The sequence below is a fragment of the Psammomys obesus genome, unplaced genomic scaffold, assembly GCF_907164565.1.
Source record: "Psammomys obesus unplaced genomic scaffold, mPsaObe1.curated_primary_1811, whole genome shotgun sequence".
NCBI lineage: Eukaryota > Metazoa > Chordata > Mammalia > Rodentia > Muridae > Psammomys > Psammomys obesus.
In genome coordinates, this window is record NW_026585689.1 from 20229022 (window position 1) to 20252665 (window position 23644).

Here is a 23644-nt window from a genome sequence, read left to right on the forward strand (position 1 = left end):
ATGGTAGCAAGAGGAAAAACAATAGGAAACAGTTACATAAAATAAAAAAAATAGACAACAATAAGCAAGCAAAAACAATCAGACATAGAAGTTTGCTTACAACAATCCAGTTTTCACTCATTTTGACTTTTAGATTTTTCTGTGTAGAATAATGTTATAGAAATTCTTCAGATTCTTTCATGTGGCAGAAAGACTGGATCTCAAACTACCAGCTGAAATATTCAACTGAAATATTTCGTTCCATGAAATTGAAGGAAACTCATATATGAAAATGGGAGGCAGGTCATGTTTCATAGAATTCAAGAATTGATGGCTGTCGAAGGAGCGCCAACAGAGTTATATACCTCACAAGAGGAGGAAGACCCCAAAGTTTTCTGACAAGATTCCGTGTGTTGAAGTCCAAGACTGGACAAAAGAAGAACAAAAGGGAGCAAGCTGAGCACAAAGAGCCTCCTCCCTGCTTTTTTACTGAGATGAAGTGTAGCCAGAAGACTTCTTCTCTGGTTCCACAGCTTGAGTATCTCTTACCACCGTACCACCCCATCCCAGTGCACCAAGTCTCTATGCTCACTAGGACCCCCAATACTCCTTACTTACAGTGAAGAGATAACTAATTGAAAGGGACAATACAGGCTTGAGAGAAGTTTTAGTAGTTTGTAACAAATACTGCTTTTGCAGAGGACATCAGTTCAGTTTTTTTGCACTGACTTGGTGGAGAATAAGTTTGGCCTCAGGAGAATTTAACACAGCTGGCCCCCTTAGACATCTGTGCTCAAGTACATACACTCAGACAGAGACACACATTGATACACATAATTAAAAATAAAATAAACTATTTAAAAATTACCTCCCTCAGGGAGGGGGAGCCTTGCCAGGCCACAGAGAAAGACAATGCAGCCAGCCCTGATGAGACCTGATAGGCTAGGGTCAAATAGAAGGGGAGAAGGACCTTCCCTAACAGTAGACGAGGGGAGGGGCATAGAGAAAGAAGAGCAAGGGAGGGTGTGACTTAAGGAGATGAGGGAGGGGGACACAGCCAAATAAGAAAAAATTCAAAAAGCATAATTATGAGGTAGGAAAATGAACAGGGTGGAAGAGTATTTTAACTTAAGGCAGAATAAGGTTGAATTCAACCTGGCAAGATTAAGAGATAAGGCTTTGTTTTTGTAGTTCCTGTCTTACTTAGGTTTAACTATTGCTTTGAGGAAATACCATAACCCAAAGCAACCTGGGAAAGGTTTATTTGGCTTAGAATCCCATGTCAGTACTCATCATGGATGGAAGTCAGGACCAGAATTCAGACAGGACAGGCACTGGGAGGCAGAAGCAAATGCAGAGGCCATGGAGGAGTGCTGCTTTCTCTCTTGCTCCTCACAGCTTGCTCAGTCTGCTTTCTAACAGAACTCATGACTAACAGCCTAGTGACAGCACCGCTCACAAAGGGCTGGGCCCTCTCCACTCTGTCAGTAATTTAGAAAAATACTCTACAAGCCTGCCTACAGCCTGATCTTTTTTTATGCTTCCAGTTCAGTGTTTTATGGGATTCCTTTTTAAAAATTATTATTTTTTTATGGGCACATTTTCTTAAATGAGTTTCCCTCTTCTCAGATGATTATGTCACCTTGTGTTGATATATTGTATCAACTATCCAATACAGTTCCTCAAATAATTTCAGATATAATGATTATATCCAGGTAAACTTATTTATTATGATTATTACATATTCAATTAAAGATTAAATTTAATTTATTAAATATCTAATCATATTACAATGATTATTAAATTTTTTAGTATCAGAAGAGCAAAAGTATCAGAAAATTAGATTTTATTCTTAGTCTTTCTAAAAACATTCTTAAAATTCTATTCTGGATAAAGCCATTTGTGGTTTTCAAAGGTTAAATGCCACAGTCACAGTTTAGAGCAAACAGATAAACTGCAAAGGGAAAAAAAAAAACAGAACAGTTTTTTACTTATAGGCTATTACTGAGCAGCATGTCTGAATTCGTAGCATGTGCATACTTTAACATCAGCAAAGAAAAAGCAGACTGCGCACTAAGGGCTATGAGAGCTGTAGCTAAGATCTTTTAGGAGAACGACTACATTTTCTGAAAAGCTATTATTTCAGGAACTAAAAATTGTTTGTCTATGTGATGTTGAAATTCTCTTAATGAAAAAGAAACCGATAAAACATTTGCATGTTTTTGTATTAATTTACTGATAATTAATTTTCAGATACTTTCTCTCCCTGTAACCAAGATTTAGCAACCATTTACTCCATATAGGTGAAGAAAAAAATTAAATAAACAAAACGAGAAGCAGAGGCTTCAGGCTTTGTTCTCATACAGGGAGATTTGAAGATATTTTAATGACAATGCTTTTTCTACCCATGGAATCCTGTTTGCAACAGAAATCACATTATTTTCTCTCTTGGAAAGTGAACTACTAAAATGACAAAAGATATATTTGTTTGTTTGTTTGTTTGTTTTTTAATGTCTCTCTGCTTAATAACAAAGCCAGTACTACGAATTTTTGTCTTCAAGTACTACCCTCTAGAGTGTTTGGACTTCACAATTAAAGGGTGCATAGGAAAAAAATAAATAAAACCAAAAACATGTTTTGGTGAACTATGAAAACAGTTACTTTCTACCATTATTAGCCAATTACTACTTTTCTATTGCTTACTTTTAAGATTTGGAGTAAAATAAAACCTAAGACTAGAGGTTGACGTCTTACACTTTGATATACAAAGGCTTAACTTCTGATCATGGCTTTGTTTTTGACACCTAGTAGAATCTGGAAACCTACAGTGTATAGGGATTTCCCCATGTGGTCTCTACATTGCTCTACTTAGATTCCTCTGATATTCACAGGAGTCCAGTAAATGCAGATGTATTTGAAAGCAGAACAAAAGTCATATTTCAGTCTCACTTATTTCACGATAAGATTCTGACACTGTGGCCTCTGGTAATCGCCGTGCTATTCAAACTGGACCTCTTCTGGCTCCAGCTCTCTCAGAGCAACTAGAATCGTTTCCTTTGGTCATTTTGATGTACTTCTGAAAATGTTTCGCTGTTACTTGTACATCCCATACTACTTCTCCAAATTAGGAGCACATTTTTTTTTGCTGAAAACAAGTAACTTCCAGGCTGTTTGCACTGGACAATCAATTGGTGTGTTCTTCCCTGGAGAAGACCACCTTTCCTGATCTCTGCTTTTCTCAGTTGCCTGTAGTTCTTTGTGTAGGCTGAGCCCTGAGAATGAGCACAGAAATAACATTATATAGACTGAGAAGGTTATAATTAAGAGTATTTGTGTATTAGGAATATATGTATGTATTTGAAGGAAATTAGAAGTGGGTTATAGGGGAGATTAGGGCAAGAAAGAAGGGAGAAGCACTACAATTCAGTTATATTTACTTCAAAAACTTTAGTAATTATTTTTGTATTGGAAATTCTCTTCTGCTTTCTCCCTATGTATTTAGTAAACTATTTTTAATCATTTTATAAAAGTATTTATATATGTAAGAATCAGCATTTTCAGAATTTCTCTATAAGTATCGATGAGACTAAAATTGCATAAACATTATTTCCATTTTTCTGAAGTCAGAAAAATTCTGTCTCTTCACCCTATAATCACCTTACACATACTTCACACCAACTAGCTTAAGAAGCCTTTAATTTTCTGAGTACAGACTAACTTAAATGAAGATCAAAAGCAAATAGGAGCTTATTTGAGATCTAGAGAAACGGGAAACTGCTGTATTATCGAAGCGAAAGATGTTAAAGTACTACAATTATCTGAGCTCTTATTGCAATTCCACAAACTCCCCAAAGTTAATAGACTTTATTAGACCCTTTTCAGAAGTCATGCTTTGTGACATGTGGATTTATTTGTTGTACTGGCTAAAAGTCTCAGCTGAAGTCAAGGTCATCATCTATCCCAAAGTTGGTGTAATTAGTATCAATTCAGTGTTTCACTGAGCTTACATTGAGGTTATTAACTATGTTTCATGCAATGTCAAAGCAACAAGGGCAACACTGCCAATCTCTCCAGCTTCAAAGGCACAGCTCCTAATTTAATTCATCCGTTAGCAAGAAATATGCAGCCTGTATAGTTCATTAATGACTTTAAAAGTAATTTCAGAGATGGTCTCGAAATATTTATTCATATATGAGTCATGCATTTCAAATATGGAACTGTGGATCACATATAAGTCCTTTTAGTGCTAGTGCTTTAAAATCAATATGCTTTCTGAAAATAATTGTGGCAGTTTTAATTTAATATTTGAATGAATAAGAATATATATATATATATATATATATATATATATATATATATATAAAATTTATACCTGCACTGAACTTGTGAATATTGATTAAGGAATCGTTTGTTTCTGAGAGGTTGTATTATAAGAAATACTTGTACATTACTATATTGTATTAAATCAAGAAATTTACTACCCTACAATCACTTAGGATATTCTGAAACTTTTGTGCATGAAAATAAAAAAAAATAGTACTACAACTTAAAATACAAAAATTGTATAGCTGGAATTGGTTTTAATTGATGTAAGTCAAACAAAGAGGTGAGGTTAAAATAAAATGTCTTAAAGCATTTACTGTCTTACATTAGGCAGCCAAAAAGAATGTTCTGAGAAAATACAATATAGCTTATATGTTCACTGACCTCATGGAATGATACTGATAAAAAACATAAACACAGAACTTCCTTATACGTCATGTGCATTGGATGTAGGAGCAAACAAGTAACAGGACCGGAGCTTACCACAGAGGGCCTCTGAAAGACTCTACCTAGCAGTATATCAAAGCAGATGCTAAGACTCATAACCTAACCTTTGGCAGAGTGCAGGGAATTATTTGAAAGAAGGGGGGGTTAGTATGACGTGAAGAGGTCCACAAGGACCAAATATATCTGGGCACAGGGGTCTTTTCTGAGACTGACACTCTACCAAGGACCATGTATGGATATAACCTAGAACCTCTGCTCAGATGTAGCCCATGGTAGCTCAGTAACCAATTGGTTTCCCATAGTAAGGGGAACAGGGACTATTTCTGACAGGAACTCAATGGCAGGCTCTTTGACCTCCCCACTCCTCCAAGGGAGGAGCAGTCCTGCTAGGCCACAGAGGAGGACTTTGCAGCCAGTCCTGAAGATACCTGATAAAATAGGGCCAGATGAAGGGGGAGGAGGTCCTCCCCAATCAGTGGACTTGGAAAGGGGCAGGGTGGAGATGAGGGAGGGAGGGAGGCTTTGGGAGGGAATGAGGGAGAGGGATACATCTGGGATAGAGTTAATAAAATGTAACTAATAATAAAAATTTTAAAAAGCTGGTAAATACTGAAAACTTTCAATTTTTGTTAGAAGACAAGTTCAAATAAATCAGAGTAAACTCTTCATTTTATTTTAGAAATTATATATGTATGTATATATACGTATGTATAAATCAGTCATGTGCATTTCTCTTCCATATGAGATTTGCTACGTTTTAAAACACACCATTTTGTGCTAGCGTCCCTTAAATTATCTGACTCACACTTATTCCAAAATTTGGTTATACCTGATTGCCCTAACTAAATTCTCAGCCAGAAGTCCTATTAATCCATATAGTAGCTGCAGTGGAAATGTGGCCCATGCTGAGACTAAAAGTACTTCCAATCATAGAATACATGTACTGTTTTTTCATTCCAAGTTAGAAATTCGAATATATATATATATATTCGATATATATATATTCGATATATATATATCGAATATATATATATATATATGGTATTTTGCTTCCATTATGAACTGCATTTCATATACTTAATTATAAAAAGGAAACAAATTCTGGTGTCTATATATAACATGTATAATATAACATATATTCATACCATGTATATTATAATGCAGTACTAGACTAAAAAGAAATTTCTTTCAAGGTTATAGATAAATGTGTTTTCATTACCATGACCAAGGAGTTAAAAAAAAGAGCAGTTATCTTAATTTATTGGTGAGAATACAGAATTTCAAAGAATTTAAATGATTTGCTCAGTGTCACAGAAACACCTTCTGCCTCCAAACTTAACTTTTCTTACCATTAAGGCAAGAGTTAATTAAATATATGTTTTACTTGAGAAGTAAAATATGCCATTGTGTTGTATTGCTACAAATAAAATGTGCAAATAGCTTTGTATTAATATTCAAAAAATGAAACAAATTCATATTATAGAGGCTTTTGAAAAGAGTGAAGGAGCAACATCATCTTTTATATTAGACTAAACTTCAAAACCTGTCTTTTGCCATAAACAGTTTTCTGAATACAGGCTGCTTGGATAAGAAATTATAACTTAATTTTTATCAAGAAAAAAAATTAAAAAACCAACATATTGGCACTTAATTTTTAAAAGCCTACAACACCATGCAAATTGTGTTTTATTACTACCATAAAAGGGAAACATTTTAATAGCTAAACATTCCTAATAAAAACTCATAAACAACTTCTTGATTTGCACACTTCGGGACTTAAATGTGTCGAAATGATATATTCTTAGGACTTTTCTTAATGCTCTGTTTGAGTGAGTTTATTCTGACTAACTCAGAATAGTCATGATTATGCTACAATCATTCTTTGTTATGACTCAATCTCTTTTCTCTTATCCTGACAAATGTTTATCTCTTTATATTCTTCTATTTAAAGTCATCTATCTAAAAGAGAAAAGAGTAGATACTTATGAAAACAAATATAAATTAATTAAATGCATAGACAGATTTACAAACCATGCACACACACCCACACACATAGACAAATACATTTTGGATACAGCAAACGCATATAGGAATGATAGAAAACACAATAACATGATTGATTTAAGCCAATTTGAACTGAATAGATGCTTTTCTGGTGGTAGTTTCAAGTTCACATATCATTTTTCTGATAATTGTACTTGAACTTTTTTATCTTGAAACAATTAAAATGAAAGATTATGCAGACAAATAATACTCTTTTAGGAAATTCCTCTTAGACATTTGGTGATCATTAAAAGCATCTATATCAGTGGCTCTCCACCTTCCTGGTGCCTGATTCTTTAATACATTTCCTTATGTTGTGTTGACCCCCACACAAAATTGTTTTCATTGCTACTTCATAGCTGTAATTCTGCTATTGTTATGAATTACAATGTAATATCTGTGTTTTCCAATGGTCTGAGGTGACCACTGTGAAAGTGTCTTTTGTCCACACAAAGGGTTGTGAACCACAGATATAGAAGTTTTATAGTAATATAGGTAAAATTTGATAACACATTTCAAATTCTCTGTACTGGAACAAAGTAAATAGTGAGGTAATTTTTATCTTCAAAATACACAGCTTAGTTTTGCTAAAGTGAATTTTCACTGATTGCTTCAGTGTCTTCAGAGAGAAAAACTCATCATTTATTAAAATCTTTTAAAATTAATATTTGAAGATGGTGTTCACTTAAACGGTTCCCTACATACAGCTATACTTAATAGATTAAGTTTTTTTTCTACAAATCTCAAGATCATAAATTTTATCATTGAGGTTTAAAAATGTCCACAATGAAGCTCATTAATTTTAGATGCATGGTAAAGTTTTTTTTCAGATATAAAGTTTGACATATCTGTTTGTGTGTGGTTATTGGTAGAGATTTAAATAAGAATGGCACCAACAGACTCATGTGTTAGGAATTATGGGGTAGGTGTGGCCTTTCTGGAGGAAGTGAATCCCTGGGGGTGGCCTTTGAGGTCTAAGACACTCAAGTACGGCCAGTGTGTCTCAGTCTCCGTCTGCTGCCGCCAATCAAGATATGGAACTCTCAGTTCCTTCTCTAGCACTATGTCTGCCTGCACACCGCCATGCTTTCAGCCATGAGGATAATGGACTGCGCCTCTGAAACTGTAATCCAGCCCTGTCTATTCCTATATGCACAGGAAAACTGTAATATTTTCTTGTATAAGAGTTTCTGTGGTCATGATGTCTTTTCACAGCAATAGAACACTTAAATAAAACATACATACATACCTATGAATTTTGTCTGAAGATTTTTGTCTCATCCAAATTGATATGTTTGAAACAACTATTATTATGTTGGATCTAGAGACACACTTGAGAAGTCATCAGCTGATGAGTTTGAGTCCTTAATCGGAATGTATGCTCTCACCCTTCAACCATGTGGTGACAGAAGCAGAAGCCACTAAATAAGGAGTAGGCCCTTACCATATACCAAATCTATGTTTTATGTATTATGTTACCTTGAGAAACATAAGAAATAAACATTGATCATGGAACATCTGAGCTATTCTATTACATTCTGTGATAACACTGTCTATAACGTCCATATTTTGAGACTTTTTACAAAGAACTACTACAAAATTTGATATGAATTTTCTAGAATAAAATAGAACAAAATAGAAAATTCTTATGTTTACAGTGATCAGATAAACAATTTTGTTTTCATGCTACATTTGAAACATATGATAGTTTGAACAAATTCAATTGGACATAAATGTCGTAATGATCAGGTCATTCCTATAATAATATGATATGTATATCTTTATAAAAAGATATGTCAATATTTAATAATACTTTTGTCTTAAACATGAAGAGTCAATTATGATTTTCATTTAAAATACCACAGTAAATGTATACAATGATCATATAACTTATGCTTTCTAAAATAAAACAGCTGAATTGCAATTAAGTTCAAATCACCATTTATAAAATGATGGTGCCATTAGTGTCTACTAGAACTTCACAAGGTTATTACGAAGTGAAAAGTGTATCTTAATCATGATTGCCATTTTCTTACATACTATGTCATGGTAAGGTAATGTTAAAATCAGATCAACCCACTCATAACCATTTTCATAAATAGTTATATTTAACTCACTGAGAGTTAGGTCTGTGACTCAAAGAGACAACGCTTATAAAGGAATATGTAGACATACATATATGTATGTATAATGGATTGAATATAAAGGAGAATGTAAATTGTCATTATATATACATATATAAGTATATATTGCAAAGTACAATGGTTTCTTAGGCCAATGAGTTAAAAAACAAACAAACGAGAAACTCCAAAAGCAAAATTTAAAATGTGTTATACCAATTGTCTTTTGTAATGAAAGTATTTGATCTATAAAACTTTCAGAATTTAGGTATATACCATAAATCACTAATTCTTTGATGCCATGGAAAATAGATATCTGTCAAAAGACACATAATGATCAGGAACTTGAGAACTTTTGTATTCCCTATCATCATATTCACATAATAGTTTTCTTCAAGAACAGAATCAAAGTAGTTTGAAAAAAAAATCAATTAATAAATTACCACTAAAAAAATCCTGAAGAATCCAAAATGCAATGTGTCCTTGAAATTAAAAATCTTCCATTTCATTATTAACTGAATAATTTATACATACACTTCTAAGATTTACTTTTTCAAATTCTACTTTGATAATTACCCAGTAAGTGGGTAACTCTGACTTAAGTCTATACCTTTTCTTGGGTGATAGAACTTTTAAAATTATTTATTTTAATTTTGATACTGTAATTAAAGATTAAACTCCCCTTTGCTCTTTCCAAATCCTCCCACAAACCCCTCCTTTCTCTTTTTGAAATCCATATACACATGCAATCTGTTTGGTTTGTATGGTGTTTCTTGCATATATGGCTTCAGGACTGACTATTGGTATCATACTCTCTGGCTCTCCATATTCCTTTATTTGCCTTTAGTTGCATAGATCTTACTCCTCTTGGGCATTCTACTGTCTTCACTCGCATGACTGTTGCATGTTTGGGCAGTGACACTGTTGAGAGTTTATGGTAGCTTCTGACATAACAAAAGAAAAATCATGCTTGGTACCAGAAACTTAGACATCTACCCAGAGTAGTGAAGCTTGGAGGGTCACAGAATTCTGTTTAGAGTTAGTTTGAGAAGTAAGAAGGGAACTGTAACCTAAGCTAGTTAAAACAAACAAACAAACAAACAAAAAATTGATAATTTTAATGTATTTTACTAACAGAAAACTGAATGTAAGACAATACAGTAGTCACAGCCAAGCCAAGCAAGGCTACCAACTGACCAAAAGTAGAATCCAAGTGTGTCTTCATATCACAGTCATAATGAAAACGATAGTTTGACAATATGATTGTTTCTGTATATTACCTCCTCTCATAAATATAACCAGGAGATATGGCTGACTGGGAAACTTTCAATTCTTTTCTGAATATAGGCCACTACTAATACATATATATATTTTCCTGAAAGGTATTTGTAATTAAGTGCTTTTTTGTTTTGTGTTTGTTTGCTTTAATGAAAATGTTCAAACTCTGTTTGGTTCTCCTTTCGCTGCCCAAAACTTCTTCAAAGAAAGACACACCACTAAGCCTAAAAGACAACTCCAGTGTTTGTTTATTCCCTGTTTCTTCCACAGGTACTCAAAGAGATTCATTTCTTTTTTAACATTTTTTTCTGGTATATGATCTATCAAAAGTTTTTCCTTGTATTATATCCCACAAGAAATGCACAAAAGGAGATACAAAGATGCCAAGGTTGTGACTTAGATGACTTGGGGTAGTTTATGTTGCTACATTTCACTTCACTTTCTGATTTGGATAGAGCTAAATTCAACGTGTGTCATTTATGGGGTAGAACAATGTATAACAATATGAATTGTATGTGAAGATATTAACCATGATTCGCTTGATATAACTTCTTATACATGCAGAGATAAATGTTACGATTTATGAAATTTCAAGAAACTCTTTTTAATCCTAATAAAATCATATCCATTCAGGTTATTTCATATTTATACTCAGAAAAAGGAATGCAGTTACAAAGAAGGAGAAATTTTACAAAACAAACTTTTTTTCCCTTTGCTTCTCATGTTTTTCTAAGTCAATATGGTTTCATAGTCAATCCTGTTAATCACAATATTGAAATATTTCATAAAATTTGAATAACAAATTATCCCCAAACATATTTGCATAAAACCTCAAATCTGATTGGCAGTGTGCAAAACCTCCGCATCATAAAACTTGCATAGGAAGACATCTGCAGCTTCAGACTGACTGAATTATCTAAATATCCCCCTGCCAAATATGAACTAGAATATTAGTGGTCTAGGTGACGTTGGCTACTTTTTCTAATCTCCTGATGTTAGTTGAAAAGAGAAAAAAAATGGGGATTAGGCTAACATTCACTGTCTTCTGTTTTTACTAAACACAAAAAAATTACATGTAATACTAAGGTAAATATTCAATTTCTTTACAACTTACTGCCTTCTAAATGTTTATTTCTATGTTTAAACAGGAAAATAAAAGGAGTCTATTTTATGTTTTGTGGATGCATGTCAGTTTATTTTTTTATTACTTTGAGATAGTGTTTTAATTATAATATTTCTCCCTTTTGTTTGCACTTTCCAAACTCTCACATATACTTCCTACCATGTTCTCCTTCAAATTTATGGCATTAGTTTCATTAGCTATTACTGCATGTATATATGAGTTCCTATGTTCATATATTATAGTATATAACTTATTTGGTCCATATAATGTCACTTGTATATATGATTTCAGGGCTGACTAGTACTAGATATCTTCCCTAGGGAAGGGCACTTCTCCTGGTCTCAGTTGCATCAGTTACCTTTAATCCTGGGGAGGACCACTTCTCCTGCTCTCAGTTTTCTCAGTTGCCTATAATTCTTTGTGAAGGGGTGAGGTGTGGTGAGTTTTCCCCATGTAACTTCACACGTCCATTGTCATCATCCTTGTTCACATTTGGACAGTCATATTGCTAGGCCCGTAAAGACTCACCATCATGACCACAGACACTTGACTTTTCTTGTTTACTCATATGTTTGCGTAAGAATAAAACTAATCCCCTTACTTTTAGTATCATAAAATTTATATAATATTCTAAGGATATTTGAAACAAAGAGAAGAAATTTAGCTCTCTGTTATAAATAGAAGTATTTAAGGCATAAGTTTTCTGTTATTTTTAAAATTCCTCTTAATTGAACAAACAAGAAAAACCTCTAAATTTTTCTAACAAAAGTTAACAAATACCGCTGAAAATAAATTCATTCATCAGACACAAATAAACAAGATATTTCTCAGAAACTCTTATTGCTACTGACATCAAATTAGTTTTTCACCACAAATTGACATGTTATAATATAGCTGGCTATGGTAATAAATAGTTAACATTTACCAAATGTGTTTTTCTTTTTTTTTTTCACCAAGAGAAAAACAAGTTTTTAAAACTGTTTTGAAGGCTACAACTGATTTTCTTATCAAGAATGAATAAGATTTTGAGGAGAAACATAAACTGTACCAGAAATGTCATATAAGGGAAGATATAAAATAGAGAAAAAAGTAAACCATTCTTGTTGCAATTTAGATACCCGTAGAACCATAAATCTCCATGAACATCCAGTTAAATCATTACACTTAATATGTTAGTATAGCTCTAAACACAAAATGCATGTAAGTAGGAAAAGCAGATGGTTAAATGAGAAATTTTCTCGGCACTTTGTTGTGAATATATTAAATTAGAAGCATATTTTCTTTTCATAATTCCTGTAATTGTTATTTTTTGCTTTTAAGTATATTTCAATTACTTTAAGTAAGGTTGCTCTCTTCGGTTTGAAATAAAGTACTTATTTGAATACTAATCATAGAGTATTCAAGCTAATAACAAATTCACATTAGGTCATAAAACTCTATAATATTCCATTCTAGAATATTCTATTAGCGGAATCACTTTATGATGACATATATTTTGAGTATTTACTTGAAAGTTCCAAGTGCTGAGTCACATATGACTGTTCATTTTAGAAAAATTCAACAACGTGCAAACTTTCAATTTGTAGAGGAATATCAAGCCTACAACATTAATGTAGGATATTTACAGCCAAATGCTATCTCCGCATCACTGAGCATGTTATTTCTTTACACTTCAAGGCAAATCAAAATATGCATCCTATCTTCACATTTCAAGCTTGCTCAATGTGGTGGAGATGCATATCTTTTTAAACAACACCCTGTAATATCTGGAGACTAGTCCTAAGTGACACTAAATTTAAAATATTTCATTTGACTCATATCCTCCTTCAGTAATTCTACTTCATACTAATTGTTGACCTAATTATATGGTATAACCAAAAATAATACAAATATGTAAATTGTGTCTCGTTATTTTATTCTGAACAACACTCTTCTAATCAGCCCCACTTCCTGGGCTTCTAGGCTAAAACAAAGAAGCATACTGTACCTCTTCTGCTGCTGCTTGATGCAGATGTACTTGGGCTGGTTGTTATGGCTACAGTGGTGGTTACTGGTGCAGTGGTAAGGGAGGGGATGATAGTAGTGGGAAGCAAAGTGGTGGGAACATCTGGTGAGTGGAAAGAAACAAAATATAAAATAAAATCATATCATGCAAACAGAAGAGAAACACGAACGATTCAAATTATAAATACACACATCTTAATTGTGCTTATTTTTTTTTAAGCTGAAACGGAATAACAGGTACAAAACAATTGTAGCACACAGGTTCTGTCATTTTTCTTTCACTTCTCTTTCATGCTCCAGCAAAAGGAAAACCTGGGAGCTATGTTTGAGAATACGTAAATCATTTGCAACATTTTGAGTGAAATTTAAAATGACAAGAATTGGCTTGTTCTTTGAGTCGTTTGAAAAATCTCACATGCAGTAGCAAAATACATTTATGCAAAATAAAAATGACATGCTTTGTCAAAGAAGTAAACAAAAAAACAACACATACAGAAATAAACACAAATATCACCATATATGATTAAAGAAGTGTTAACGATGAGTATGTGTATGCATGTTAAATGACTTTATTTTTCCTTTAAAGAAAATTATAAGAAATAGGATGAGAGAAATATTTAGGAACAAACAAACAAAAGAAGCCAATTGTTATTATAATTGTTATTTTGCTCCTCCTGTTTTCACAAACGATGTTAATGTACAGTTTAAAGTCTTGCAATTCTTACCCCAATAAGCTGGTAACGCCTTCTAACAAATTTGTAGTACCTAGGAGTCTTTAGCAAATATTGAGTCAACTAGTATAGAATCAAATGGGATGTTCTGACAGGTTTATGACTGATTGAATACAGGACATCAAAGAGAAGTTACCGAATAAAGATTTGAACTATACATTTCAGTCTCCAATCCATAATTAGTCAAGCTGTCATAAACTAATATTTGATTCAAATTGAGGGATGACATCAAACAGAAAGAACAGCTTACTCTTCAATAACCAAATCTTCCCTCATTTCATTAAAACCAGTCTAAAGTACTCAGAGAAGCAAAGAGAGACCTCAAGCAATGCTTCCAGTGTCAAGCTACGAGAAGCCTCAGGAAAATCCTTGGAGAGAAATTTTGTTCCCAGCAGATAGGCATATAATTTACACAGCAAGGGAATTAGAAACATTTCCTCAATTACCTGTAATTACTGTACTAGGGTTTGATTTCATATGTTTGTCACACAACCCTGATATATTCCCAATGCTTGACAATTTATTTGGCTGTTGAAAGGTTTCTTGTCATTCTTTCAGTAAAAGTCTCTGAGTCACAGCAAACATTTTTCTAGTGCTTTGCTCTGATAAATTGCTGTGCTCAATCAGCCAGCTAGCTCTGCCTGCTGAATCCCCCACACTGGGGACCCCGAAACCAGCATGAGGTCACTCTTATCTTGAGTATTGATGTTTACACCTGTTTTTCAACAGGGAAAATGCTTCCTGGCCAGTCAAATTAAGAAAACAACCTCTGAAAACTCAATGGTGTTACATTAATCACTGGGGAAAATGGGCATTGCCGGGAGAGCAATTTGTCATGAATACAAGGTGGCACTGGCTTTAGGAAGAATACTGTGAACCAATAAAGATTGTGGATTTGTGCCCATTGGGTTCGTCTTTGTTGCTTTTTATCATTTGTTCTTACTGCTTAGTAGGCATTTTAAACGATTTTACACAGAAGTAAAAGGAGACGTACTTAAGAGAAAAAAAAAACAAACAGTTAACTTTCATGCCTACCTAAAATACAATACATTTTTATTAGAAAGATCATTGTCTCATTTAGGGCCCAAATGCATTTCTCAAGAAAAAGTAAACACAAAATCAACATCTTCTAGTACCACAGTATTTTAAGAACAAAGAATACTTCATATTTAGAAGTCCATTTATGGAATCGCATACTGCTAAATTTGCTACAGAACTTTTTTTTGTTATTATACAGTAGCAAACAATAACATTCTATTAACCTTTATTCTAGGAACAAAGAAGCCTTCAAAATTAGCTTTATTTTTTATTATTATTGTAAAAGCTGGCCCCTATAACACACTAAACATTTGTTCAGTTTGGTTTATCCAAATAAACTATTTATAGATTTAACTTTTATTTTTCCCATCTCAGCAATGAAAGAAATCCTGGATTATTTAGGAGCATATATATATATATTCATGTTATCTAAGCCTGTTTATTTTAACTATTTTTTGTTGTTGCTGTTTTTGAGACATTCTGTGTAATCCTGTCTGTCCTGACCTCATTTTCTAAACCATGCTGGCCTCAAACTTACAGAGGTACATTTGCTTCTGCTTCCTGAGTGCTGGAGTTAAAGGCATTCGCCACAAGAACCCACACTAATCATTCTGGAATAAAGCAATCTAATCTCTTACAAGTGTTTCACATAATAAATATAGAATCTTTAATCATTATCTAGTCTTTAATAAACTAGTAATTTTAATACCTACCAGTACAATTTAAGAAACCTTATGAAAGCCTTGTGAAATGTGTAGATGAGAAAGTGTAGCACATTCTAGAACCGAGGTTGGTTCTCAATTATCTCTCATCATATTTTTCCATCCTTCCTTCAAGAATCATGTGTGGTTGGGAATAATCTGATGACAATTGTGTGAAAAAGAAAAGAAAAAAAAAACATGGCAAAAAGAAATCTTTCCCAGTCATCATTGCATGTTTTTAACTGTCACTAGCCAATGAGCTATGATTATTTTCCATTATTCCTCACCCTGGTCTTGTGTTCATCATTCATATCTGTTTTTAAATTATTTCAACTCTTTTCAGGAATAGTGGAAGTTGAATTAACCTAAAATGCTCAGTTCCAGAAGATAATTAGAAACAGGTAAAATTAAGTGATAAAAGATTAGGTAGAATTAGTAAGAAATGTCAGAAAGATGAGAAAAATTGAGTGAATCTTCTGGCCAATACTTAAACTTTCTGTTTGATCTTATTTTATTCTTGTCCTTTCTCAGGTGATAATACATCTTGAAAGAAAGAACTCAGAGGTACTGCTCAGGGTACTGCTCCATGTAACTACTTAAAAGGAATAGAAAAAAAAGACCATGTATGGCAGAATGAATTAATTATAATAGAATTAAAACAGTAAATTACTTCTTCCCAAAACATCTACATCTTCAAACAGGAAAAAAAATGTTTTTTAAAGGGCACTTTTTAGCGCTATATTGTACTTTTTTTTGCATTTTCAGTAAAAACAGATAATAACAGAAACAATGCTATCATAAACAAATATTTATAAATCCATGAGTGACTCATTATTTTAGATTACGCTATATGAATTATATGACTTAAAGATGATTTGTTAGTGGCACAAATACTGGTTGAGGGATTGCTCTACTAACAGCTCATGGTTATTGACCATGTATGGCTTGATTAGCACCTGGAAATCAGACATTATCAAATGACTCTAAGTCTTCCTAAGTTTAAATATTCTTTCCCTATTTCTCTAAAATTCATCCCTGCTTTTGAAAAGTCTTGCTCCCATAAATGAGCAGTAAAATTTCTAAAACTTAGCAAACATCTGAGTGGTGATTGCTTATTTTGGCATTCTAGAGAAAGATCACAAAAGTGGGTTTATATTTTCTTAGAGAAATACAAGACCTGAAACTACTGTTCACCTGTATTATATATTTATTTGCAGTTTTTGTTTCTTTCATTGTTCGAGAACTTGAACATAGATCCCTGTGCATTGGTAATTTCAGTCTGTCATGTTTGTAAATTACATGTAAAATTACATGTAAATTACATGTAAAATTCACATCTTTAATCTTATGCACCTAAGAGCATTCACAATTTTTGTTAATAACTGTAAAAAGGCCTTTATATATTCTCTTAGTTTTCTTTCATTTTTAAGACAAGTTCTTACTAAGTAGTCCTGGCTAGCCTGAGCCTCCCTATGAAGACCACTCTGTCTCTGCCTCACAACTGGCACGACTCCAAACCACATAATTTTGATGTATCAAGAATCAGATGTATCTTAAAAACCATCATACCATTATACCAAGAAATAATCAAATATAACCTCAAGTTATGAAACATAGCCATATTTCTCTTTTAGCATTTATCTGTCTGATCTTCTCAAGTAATAACACGATTATTTATGTATGAATTATTCACATGTACACATGATCTAAAAATGAAATATTTAAAAAAATTTTAATTCCAATCTACAACATAAGCAATCTGTCATATTATATGCTGAATATAATGTTCATTTCAGAAGATTCTGACACACAAATGTATACACATTCAAACATATATTCCTTTTGTGCTAACATTCCATGATTATTTGTAGGATATTGGAACATAGACACCATAATCAATTTATGTGATGTTATAGTCAAATTGATCATATATATAATTGATATATATATGTAATTTATAAATAGTCAAATTATAAAAATGACAACTAAACTACACACATTTCCATAATCCTTCATCTCTAATTTTTACAGTGTCAGGCTTAACTCAACTTTGTCTTAAGTACTGTTCCTTTGAAAACTGTACTATGAGCTGAGCACGGTGGCTCAAGTCTTTAATTACAGCACTAAGGGAGGCAGAAGCAGGGTGGAATTCTGTGAGTTAGAGGCTAGCCTGGTCTACAGAGTTCAGGGTAGCCAAGGCTATACAGAGAAATCCCGTCTCAAAAACAAAAATGAAATAAAGAAACCAACCAACCAACAAACAAAAAAGAGAATATATTACATACTAACTAAATCAGTTGTTGAGATATTTGTGTAAAACAGAAATTATAGAGCCACATGACTCAGCAGATGCCAACACTGAAGTTCTGAGTTCAATACCCATGACACAGGTTGTGGAAGAAAGGAAAACAAACAAAGAAACAAACAAAAAACTCTGGTAAATTCTTTTCTGACTCTGCATATTTGTGTTGGTATAGGTACATTCACAATATATAAATTAAATAAAATATAAATACGATAGAATAGTAAGTTCAGCATTTGTAATTTACAAAAGAAATGAAGTATGTATGTTATATATTCTTCCAGAAGCTATATCAAAATAAAGGAGAGTTAACATTTTGAAAATATTTAGACGTTTAAATATATACTTAAGAAACTGGACCAGGTGGTCTAGTCCTCTCCACACAAGGTCCTTGGTTGGAGTATTTGTCTCTGCAGGGCCCTCTGGGCCCAGAATTTTTGGTTCTGTTGTTCTGCTTTCCCAAGTGGGTGTCCTTGTAAGGGGAACAGGGACTTTCTCTGGCATGAACTCAGTAGCTGGCTCTTTGGTCACTTCCCCCTACGGGGAGCAGCCATGCCATAGGAAGATGACGCATCCAGCCCTGATGAGACTTGATAGGCTAGAGTTAGATAGAAGGGGAGGAGGGCCTCCCTTATCAGTGGACTTGGGAAAGGGCATAGGGGGAGAAGAGGGAGGGTGGGTGAGTCTGGGAGATGAGGGAGGTGGCTGCAGTGGGGCATAAAAAAACTTTTAAAAAGAAACTGGGCCAAATAAAAGTAATTATATATTATCTAGATCTGATAATAGAAATTAGTAATTTTACAGAAATTATCAAGCTCATTTTTAATTCAAATGAGACACCTCATTTATTTTCTTAATAACCAATCATAAGACAAGCTTATGAGTGAATTTATTTGAATGCCACATCAGTGGATGGCAATTTCTAAAACTTTAGTTTTGATTATAATATATAGAAACACAGAACACCCAATTTTTCTGAAAACATGATTGAATTTTAAAATCTTTTGCTAACAAACTAAATGCCATTATGTAAAATACTATATGTTTCCATATTCTGAAGTGCATAAAACTTGCTTTTCAATTTTAGAATTCATTGAATTCCATGAATCATTAAAATTTAAAAATACAAAGTTTGTTGAATAATAGTATTCATATATTTCAATACTATACAATATGATGTGCTATGTACTATTACATAAATATTTAAAACTTAAATAATTAAGTATGGGTGTCTATAATTAAACATGCATATAATACAAGTGAATACAGAGGTTTCCTTTAAAGGAACATTATAACATTTTTATTGATAGGAAACTGAGTAAAAGTTCCTAGTCATAAAAAAAAATGTTTGATGAGTTTGTGTACCTGAGCTATTTCTTGTGGGAAATATAAAATAATCATTTTGCATAAAATAAAAACTATAAAACATTTTAAGAGTGTCAGACAAATCCCTACATCTGGGCAACTGAGCGGTAGTGCAGACACTTTTGAAGTAAGTGCCAAGTGTTACTCATGAAGCCAATGTTGAATTACAAATAAATGTACTCTAATTCACAATAATTCTATTACAAACTACTCACATGAAGAACCACTTCAGCTCAGGTATAAAGATCTTGTACTAAGGAGTTCTGTGTAGAAGAGCACTGTGAGGCTTGTTTTATGGTAAATCCATCAGTCTATTACCATTCCTTCTTGGCTCCAATGGCTGCTAAGAACTCTACACCATGCCCACACTGCTTTGAGGCAGCCAGAGTATAGACACCCTCTATCAAGGACAGGAGTGACACTATCATACATGCTTGGTGTCTTGACTTCACATCCCATTATGCCTGTTTCAGATTAAACAAATAACACAAAACAAAACAACAGCAAAATAATCTCTGAGTTGGGCATAGAAAAAGAATTTGCCCCTGCTACGTGTGCTTCTTTAAGTTCTAAACCCAACTGTCTCTACTCTCTGTGCTATCCTCCTCTCACAGTCACAGCCTGCTTCATAGCATTATTTCTTCCATGTCTATCTTTTATGTCCTTGGGTATGATCACATTTGTAAAGCACCTTCTTGCTCTGAAACTAGCTGTGATCCTTCTCTGTATTTGCAAACACTTTACAGGTACTCTATATATGATTACTACATGTTACCTTCCGTTTTGTTTTCCAGCTCACTCATTAAGCAATCAGCACAGACTTACAAATAAAGCATGTCTTTGTTATTCGCAAATATAGTTTTTTTTTTCTCTCTCTCTCTCTCTCTCCTGGGACAAGTACACTGGACCCAATCTCAAGTCTGGATGGTATATAGTATTCATCTGGCATTTACCCTTCATTGTATTTTTTTTTTTTATGATACAAAACTTTTTTAAAAAAATAGATAATTTACTTAATGGTGTCAATTTGGAGTTCTTTCTTAGTTACATACTTAATGGATGATAATAAAAATAAGCAACATATCACTTCTTAGGGTCTAAATACGTAACCAATATTTAAACACAATTTATATGTGTGAAACTTTCAGGTTTTGCACAAAATCTTGTAGCAATTCCCACTAAAAGTGTACAAATCTGAAAGATTAGCCTATAGCATAAAAGTACGACATCCTGAAGGAGCTTCAGCTCTGAATGCAGCTGTCAGCATTTCAAATTTGTTAGAATTCTAAATTGTAAATGCCTATCAAAATGATGGGAATGTGTCCTGCACCTCTTACGTTAACAACAGAATTAGAAAACATGGGAACCCGGTCTTGTTACGGGGGACTTATTAGAGCACAGCAGATCCTACAACATCCCTGTCAGAAGGAAGTCACTTCCAGCAGACACAGCACACAATAAACCACAAAAATTCAACACCCTCCCTTTTTTCCTGGTAAGGAGTTTTTCAGGTTAAAGGTATGTTCTGCTTTCTATAAATGCAGTGCATAATTTCTAACTTGTCAACTTGTTTGATTTTGTGGCACTTTCTCTTTTTAAAAATGGCATGTGGAATGGATTTTCGAAACAAAATTAAGTATAAAGAGCCCCAGAAGCCCAAGCTGCTTGTTTCTCTCCAAAGACTATTTCCCAAATAGGGAGAAAAACTGTTATCGCTTAGACCTCAGTCTGTATATCTACATTCTTTCTGCTTCCCATTCTAGAGGGGTCAGAGTAATCAGTTCACTTTAACAGCTATTAAAGGACACTCACAGGAAGGGTTAGGACTTTGAAAATAACAGAATTAGGGTAAGAGTTATTACTATGCTAGAAAGCATTCATGTTCTCTGACTTAAAAATAATATTGAATCCTTAATATGGTACTACTCATTCTGCTGTCACTGGGAGCAATGGCAAGTGGCATGTTTACTGGTTTTGGTTTTGTAAAGAGAGTATTTATCTGCCCCCATTATATTCAGCCACATGTAACAGCCTATTTAAGTCATAGCATAAAATGATGACAACTATAGACCTCTCATTGAATTGGCAGACATCAGGCTGACCGGACCTCAACCCACCATTGTGACCTATGCCTAGAAGAGCTGTCATAGCCCCATCTGCTTCATAAAAAGGATCCTTCTCAAAATTAGTTTGAAATGATTCTCTTAACATCTTTCCAGTAGCTTCCACTGGCTTCTCATGCTAAGTGGAATCCTTACACAAAGAGCCACTCCTGAAAATTGGAAAGCGCTGCAATTTCAAACTGTAGGTGGTAGCCAACAGTTCTAAGTAATTACATGAAAAGTTTGTGAATAAAATGGATGTCTTATCTGAAGAATAGCAATATGCATTTCTCCCTTTAAAACACATTGTAATAACATTCCAAACTGACACGAGTAATGTAAAACTTAAAGAAAGATAAAAAAAATGCCTTCAGCTTAGAGGGTCCTATATCATTTACCTCCATATTAAGCTCTTCTTTCCTGGAAGCATTATACCAAAAGTAAGTCACCTGATTCTATATGAGTACATTACTACCAAATCTTAACAAAAGTAAATGAAGTAAGAGAAACAAGGAGAAAGTCTAATAATGAGAAACCAGCAATTGTTTTCCATGTATGTTCTATGATAAAGGAATCAAGTGGTATTTTGCATTAATATTTAATTTAACCACTTGTAATTATTTTATCAAAAATAGATGGTTTGATCTGGTAATTTATTTAATTCCTTTTAAACCTGATTCTTGATTTTGATAAATCAAACTGATCTAAAAGGAAGGTGTTCTGACCACCACAAATTTAAAAATTTGCATGTAATTTTAAGGCAATACCATCCCACATGGAGACTGAGCTATCTTTGGGCTACATCTGAGCAGGAGGTCTAGGTCCTCTCTATGCAAAGTCTTTCGTTGCTATATAAGTCTCTGCAGTCTCCCCTAGGCCCAGCTTTTTGTCTTTGTTGATCTCTTTTGGGGGCTCCTGTCCTCTCTGGGTCCTTCTATATTCACTTTCATTCATAAGACTCCCTGTGGTGCTCTGTCCAAAGTCTGGCTGTGAGTTTCTGCATCTGCTTCAATCCTCTGCGGGGTGGAGTGTTTTAGAGGACATCTGTCATAGGCTATTGTCCTGTTCCCTCTCTTCAGCTGCTTCTGGTGTCTATCCCATTTTCCCTTCTGAATGAGAATTAAGCATCTTCCTTAGGCTCAAACAAGAGACAGTGAACTCTGACATGAACTCAGTTGCCTGCTCCTTGATCACTTCTCCCTCGTGGGGTGATCTAGAGGAAGAGGATCCAGGCAGTCCTGATGGGACCTAATAGGTTAGGGTCAGACAGTAGGGGAGGGGGTCTTCCCCTATCAGTGGTTTTGGAGAGAGGAATAGGGGTGAGGGAGGGAAAGAGGGTGGGGTCGGGAGGAGATGACAGAGGAGACTACAGAGTAGATACAAGTGAATAAAATTTTAAAAAATGACATACTATTTCTAAGGATTTTGGTCTGCATTTGAAGTGCAATGAAGCAAATTCACATGGTATTTTATACTGCAAATCACATCGCTCTGTAAACTTCAAGAAAGTGTTTTACGTACTTGAAAAAGTTAATGTAATAAAATGCTAATATCAATTGAAACTCTTAGGGTAGAAAACTCACTGTCCTTACTAAGACATGTTTCAGTCTAACAAACCTGAGGTTTAAACTTCTCTTTAATCTTCTTATTTGAGCGGTGTTTTCCACTGTATCCATTGGCCATCATGGTTGCTCAGTTCTTGGTGAGTGCTATATCTATTTCTACAGATTTCTGGCAATGAATTTCCTAGATATGTTTCCTTAGTTGAGTTGAAATCTACAGTTTAGGGCTTTGTTGTGGTTGTTAGTTTTGTTTTGTTTTGGAGGTTGATGTTGTTTTGATTGTTTATTTTGTGTGTGTGTATGTGTGTGTGTGTGTGTGTGTGCTTGTCTGTTTGTTTTGTATTTCTGAGACAAGGTATTATATGGACCAGGCTGGCCTGGAATTTGCAAGACCTAAAGATGACCATGAACTTCTAATATGTTGCCTCTGCTGCCTGGGCTCTTAGATCACAGATATATGACACCAGACCCAATTTTACATCTATCTATCTATCTATCTATCTATCTATCTATCTATCTATCTATC

General features: G+C 33.9%; 1 protein-coding gene across 1 annotated transcript in view; it reads right to left on the bottom strand.

Annotated features, from left to right (window-relative positions):
- Positions 1-1895: 1895 nt before the first annotated feature.
- Cadm2 (cell adhesion molecule 2) overlaps positions 1896-23644 on the bottom strand; it is a 249178-nt gene continuing 227429 nt past the window's right edge. The window contains exons 9-10 of the mRNA XM_055593354.1: positions 13301-13420; positions 1896-1933 (exon numbers count right to left, since the gene is read on the bottom strand). Of these exons, the coding sequence (XP_055449329.1) occupies positions 1896-1933; positions 13301-13420 (158 nt within the window). The remainder of the gene's footprint in view (positions 1934-13300; positions 13421-23644) is intronic.